General features: G+C 34.8%; 1 protein-coding gene across 3 annotated transcripts in view; it reads left to right on the forward strand.

Moving 5' to 3' along the window:
- Positions 1–6,462, forward strand: part of LOC112161501 (VPS10 domain-containing receptor SorCS1) — a 92,416-nt gene that overhangs the window by 2,044 nt on the left and 83,910 nt on the right. Inside the window, exons 2-3 of one of the 3 annotated variants that reach the window (XM_024296662.2) lie at positions 4,244–4,422; positions 6,297–6,445. In XM_024296662.2, coding sequence (XP_024152430.1) covers positions 6,416–6,445 — 30 coding nt within the window. In that variant the 5' untranslated portion in view covers positions 4,244–4,422; positions 6,297–6,415. Of the gene's footprint in view, positions 1–4,243; positions 4,423–5,224; positions 6,446–6,462 lie in introns of those variants that run through there. The other 2 variants (XM_024296663.2, XM_036215685.1) reach the window with 2 other exon arrangements.

Consider the following 6,462-nt stretch of genomic DNA (forward strand, 5'->3'; position numbering starts at 1 on the left):
CTTAGTCAGCTTGCAGGCATTTTGTTGGCTCATGAAGTCATTTTTTTGTCATTTCTCACCCACTCAGTCCGCTTGCCAGTCTCATACGAACAATCCCCTGCTGTTCAGATTTTTAGACCGCTGAGCCCATCTTATAAAATATCCATACAGTCAATAGTAAATCAAAAGTCATGAGGACAAAAAATTTGCCCATTCTTCCAGTTTTTACCAAATTTTCTTAAAAGTATAAAAAAGCCAACTGCAGTTTCAGGTGAAACTATTCCAGCTTTGTGAACTCTGCAGTAAAAGTTTACAGTCTTAAAAAAAAACAAACAAAAAAAAACCTAAAGCAGCAATTTCCCTACAAAGCCCAGTTTTCTTGCAGGTAGGGGTAGAATAAGTAAATGTCCATGTACAAAATTAGTACAAAATTAATGAAAATTATTTTAAAATGACCCTCACATTACCAGGTTTGTATTTGTTTTAGCCATTTACTTAATTTAAAGTACAATTGACATTAACATTATGTTTTAATATTGTTGTGAATAACTAATTACTACAATAGAGTATTAGAGCCTGTTTACAAAAAAATATATTTTTTAATTAAAAATTTAAATCTTTTAAATTTACAAGTAAATAGTTGTAACTCTCAAAATTCTGATGGTATAGTTGTAAATTTATTAGAAAAAAGTAATAAATTAATAGAAAAAGCATCAGAGTTCTATTTATCTGAGCCATGCTTGAAGATCAATGACGTGGAGCATCTTGTGAAGCTTTATTTCTGGATACGTAAAAGAAATTCTGAACCTCTTGGCGACTCATAATCAAATTATTAACCAGCTTTTTGGGGTTCTGTGCAGTTAATGAGGAGTTACATATATATATAAAAAAGGAGCTCAGAGACACATTTGCAGAATCTGCACTTTATTTTACCTTTTTTCACATATTCACTTCAACTTTAATCTTGTAAGTTTACGACTTTTTTCCTCGTACATTTCCGCCTTTAATTAATGAAAGGTCAATTAATGAAACTTTATATAAAGCCAATCATGCCGCTATTGCTAAAATGAGCTGAACAGCTTACAAATACAAATACATGTGGATTTCTACTTTTCTTTTTCTTTTTTTTATTTGACATTGACAGTCAAAGAAGAATAAAAAACAGTTACATTTTAACTCAGTTTATGCTGTTTAAGTCATTTTTTGCAGTTCAAGAACATTTTGTAATCATATCAAAATTTTCCTCATGCACCTATGAAAAAAAAAAACAAGGAGAGATTAAAACCATTTTTTGGTTGCTCTAATACTCAGTCGTAAACTACAACTAATTATAGTTAGATACTACTTATCAAAATAGTCTGAGCAATTACTAAATATTTATTACATTATTTTTTACTAGTACAACAGAATATTAGGACCAGTTTACAAATGAACATATTTTTTTAAATTGTAATTTTAAATCTCAGGGCAGAAACGGTCAAGAAGAAGAAGACGAAAGTCATATCTATGACTTAAAGAGTCATAAGCTAAATTTAAAGCTTTTTTTTTTTGCAAATTGACGTGTTTTAAAGTCGTAAATTTACAAGGAAAAAAAAAAGACTTTTTTTTCGTGGCCCTAATACTCCATCATACAGAATCTCTTAATTAATTACAGATTGGCTGCACAAAATGTTATTTTTCAACACATGTTGAGTGTCATGGTGACACACATTTCAGAGTTAAACCTTCAACACCACAGCTTCAGCTCCAGTGTTTAAATTCATTTGACTTCTATAACTCCATCCATCCATCTTCCTAACCGCTTCTTCCCTTTCGGGGTCTCGGGGTGCCAGAGCCTATCCCGGCTACTGACGGGCGAAGGCGGGATTCACCCTGGACAGGTCGCCAGTCTGTCACAGACTTCTATAACTCTTTATGCAATTAATGTAATACTAGCAAATTCTAAAGCGGAGAAAAGCACCCTTACAGTAATAATATTTTGGATAACAGCACAAAGCTGGTTTTCTTTGTATCAGAGTTGGTTGATTCATGTTGATTGTGTAAACGGTTGAAGAGTTACGGTAGGTAAAAGAGCGAGTGGTAAGTGTCACTGGCGACATCTCTGGTTCAAGAGTTAAAAGGTGGGACAAGCCTCTGTGCTGCCCTTCATTACTGGGGTAACAACTCAGTTTATCCTTTTTAATTTGTTTACATGAATGTTGTTTTTGGCAGCATTCCATAAGCCCAAGATAAAAAAATAAAAACACAGCAAAGGGTCTAATACTGCACCGACGAGATATGCGCTTTCGTAGTTGGACACGATGCAAATGCAATGTAATTAATAATCAGTCATACCAGTGAGTAGTGGGTTTTATCACTCATGTTTCTGCAAATTAAGGAAGCAGTCTGAATAGCTACTATCTATAATTAATAATTACAAGGCTGCACCTCATAGCTGTGATTCTGCAGCTGGAGGCTAATGAAGAGCTGATATGAGCTGTAACTCCCACTGTGAAGAGAAGTGTTTGATTTATGCGGCTGAGAAACGAGGATGGGTTTTATCCTGCGTATCTCTGAATTATACCCCGGCTTAACGTTCCGTAAATGTTTATCCAGTTTATTCCTAATATTTATACAGTATCAGAGGACGCACTTGAGAGTTTGCTCTTAATTATCTCTTGAGTGTGCTGGTCGAAATAAGCAAGGTAACAGGAAAACAGTTCATTGGGGGATCCTCAGCAGGGTGCCAACATTTACATCATGACTACACGGAGTCAAAGTGGGCATGGGGGAAATATTGAAGATTTAATTACATGAAATTTCAGGAGAACTTCGAACCTGCTGGGTTCAAGATTTTAATTTTTCTCTTAGATCTTTAGTGCAACCGAAGGTTCACGTTTATTTCCCCTTTTTCTGCTTTTTCTGCTTCCTCTACCTGCAGTCATCCCTCCGGAAGGAGTTTGGTTTAAACACTTGTGGGAGGAATCACTCAGCAATCATTTTCTAAGACATCCCTTTGCTTTTTGCTTTTTTTTTTTTACAGGAACATGCCCATTGTCTAAAACTTGTGCAAAATTCAGTATCCTAAAATGACTTTACCACAAGTCTAGAAGCATCTCCTCACAAATGACTTCTTCCGGGCTTTTATCTGGGGCAACGCATAAAAATTACATCATGTTGAAGGGTGTACACTCAAGCAAAGAAAGCTATTGGTGGTAAAACTTTTTTTTTCTAAGTCCGAAAAACTGCACAAGTTCATAAAACACAACTTATAGACCCTTTTATTTCAAAATACTGATTCATTTTCCTTTAAATCAGAAGATGATTTAATGAAAACAAATATGTTGTAACTTTTAACTGCACAAATAAGAGACATTCACTGTCAAACTCCTCGTTTTGATTCATAAGTTCACACAATTTGATCTGATTTTCACTTTCACAAGACTTAATTATTGATTTACATGTCAAATTTTCATTCTAAAACCAATTTTCCTATGTTGTAAAAACTGTTTTTATATTGCAAATATTTTTAAATTAAGTAAAAATTTATTCTTTTACAACTAAAACAACTAATTCTTTCATTAGCTGGTTTTCAATCTAAAATAAAACAGGAAATGCCTTTAAGAGAAGATTGATTTTTACCTTAAAAAAATGTCATTGTGTTAAGTGCAGATTTGTTCCATCAATCAATTAATTAAACTTCTAAATAAAGCTAGTGCAATAGCTTTTGTTAAAATGATCTGAACAGCTTTTATTAACAACTAAATGTGAATTTTTATTTTTATTTTACTTTTTTCTTTTTTATATATAATGACAGAAACTGATGGTCAAGAAGAAAAAAAAAGTTAAAATTGAACTTTAATTCAATTTAAGCCGTTTAAGTCACTTTTTGCTAATTCAAGAACATTTTGTAATCAAATCTAACTTTGTCTTATGTAATTGTGAAAAGAATAAATTAAAACAAGGTGCAGATTACAAATGGAAATTGGAATTTGCCTTTTTCTCAACATGAAGTTGTCATCAAACTGATGTGAAATTGTTCACGGAAACATACTTAGATGTTTTTCACACACTTGTAATGTAAATATAGACTATGAGAATATCATATTTTTAATGAATAATATTCCAAGGAAAATAAGAATGAAACTGAAACAGTTTCCAACTGAGTAATTTTATGGATTAAGAACATCTTGACTTTCAAGTATCAAATCGTATCTGTTTGGCTGTCCATCTCACTGCCTCTCCTCGCTTGTTTATGTGCTTAAATATTCATTTCTGTCTACAGAAACTGGGATACGAGGGTCCACGTTGCTCCGGGGAATCCTCTGGAGTGGATGGATGACGAGCGCCGGGTCTCAGCCTCTTCTTCATCTACACACATCCCAGTGATGAAGCTGCTTTTTCTTTTCTCTTACCAGAATTCCCTGAGATCCAGAAGCTGCTCTGGAAGGGATTCAGTAATGGGTCAGCTTTCTTCTAATTTGATCTGAGGGTAGTTTAAAACTGCATCGTGATGGTCTCATCAACCAAAATAAATGCAAATCATCGTTATAAATAGAACAGAGGAAACATTGGAGCTGATCTGACCAACTTTAGCCTGTCGATTCACATCAGGAACTCCTGAAGGAGACATCGTCTATTTTTCACTCTCAATGATTTGATCAAATAAAATTAATGTAAAGGAGACTTTTTGTGATGAAATAATCTAATTGAATTCATGTTTTAAAATCAACCAACTAAATTACTACTTTATCTGTAGAAGCAACCACAAAAAACAGACTAAAAGCTGCTGTAACTGTTTACGTCTGTTGATACATTTTTCTATTTACATGGATGTGTCTCTGTGCGCGGCCTCATTTGAATTCAATTGATGACCCATATATCATCCAGCATAGTGGTAAGAGCATCAGAAGAGCTTTTTTTTATTACTAACTGAGTCCTTTTACTGCAGTTGGAGCACTTAGCCTGCTTGTGTTGCATTTCACTGCGTCTCTATAATTTAATTTGAATAATTATTTCAAAGAGGGATTTCCTTGACTGATACACCAGAGGATCAACTAAAATGAGAGTCTTGGGTGTCATTTATCAACTTACGTTTAATGCAAGTGCTACCTCAAAACCCTCAAAACATATGCCCAACGTATATCGGATGTTTTTTCCTCTCATGATTACATGAAGTGAGTTAATGTGCAGAGCGGATATAAAAGAAGATCCTTTTTTTGTAGCTGCTGTGCGCAGCTTTCCTCATTAACAAGTGCTCATTGTTGCACAGCTTTGATAGCAGATGTTAGCGTTTTAGTTGGTGCAAAAGGGGAAAGACAACGTACTCTTGGATTGTTAAGAAAGCGAACCAGACATCAGAGCGGATACGACTAATTTTGGCGATGGCCTTTGTAGCTCTCTTTTCTTCTTTCGCTGAATTCTGTTTAATTAAAAGCACAACTATCTATCAAGACCGATAGCTGTCGCCTCGTTCCTTTGTATGCTCCTTATACTGCCTGCTCACAAGCTCTCATCATAGAAGTAGCAGCACTGGGAGTGGAACGCAGTTTGTATTCAGTCAGTGTGACAGGCGGCAAAGCAGCAGTCTTGTCTGTCGAAAGACAATGACTCCACTCAGCTTCCATGTCGTGCGCATAACTGTGCTGTACACAAATCTGTCAGCTTTCGCAGGAAAATTTTAAGCCAGTTAAGGTGTTAAAAACTTATCACATACTCAGAATGTTGGAATTTAGCTCATTCCAAATTTAGAAAGAAAGCTGTGATGGTTATAAGTGTTTTGCCTTTTATGTGAAAGCAAATTGTTTTGTATTTTTAAGCTTATCTACAATTATTGCAACTTGCAACACTTTTTTAAAAGTAGAAAATAAAGGCCCGCCGTGTTTTTCACACTCTGATTATAATGCACCTCGTAAATTAATGGTGTATTTTCAAACTTTTGTCTTTAAGGTGCATTAAGTGTGAAAAAAAAAAATCAGATAAGTCAGTCAAACAGACTTTATTACTGGATTGATAATAATTCTTGAGCTTGTTGGTGACACGCTACACATTAGAGGCATTAACGTATTCACAATACCTGTAATTCCCAATCTTGTTAGCAACAACTCACTGGACATCTCAACCCCTCCCATAGACTTCCATTGAGAAATAGATGGTTATTTCTGTCATTTCATTTGTCAGAATAACCATTCTTGCCCTGATACCTTCCTCTTAACATCTTCATTCTAATACCAATGTTTTGTTAAAGATAATTTTTCTTTATTGCAAGTTATTCAAGTTATAAACTGACCAATCAGATACCTCAATAAAAGCATGTTGTGCCTTTTTGTGATTGACAGTTTCTCCCAAACCTGTTCTCAGTGGAAGGGATGTGGGTTTGAACAAGTTCACTCACGTTTGGCGACAGCAGTTCCTCTAAAAACATGACTCAAACCAATCACTGTTGACGGGTTTCAAAATGGCGGCGGCAGTTTCGCGAGGACCCGAGGTAAGGCATTTTCTTAA

Source organism: Oryzias melastigma, linkage group LG15 (genome assembly GCF_002922805.2).
Source record: "Oryzias melastigma strain HK-1 linkage group LG15, ASM292280v2, whole genome shotgun sequence".
Lineage (NCBI taxonomy): Eukaryota > Metazoa > Chordata > Actinopteri > Beloniformes > Adrianichthyidae > Oryzias > Oryzias melastigma.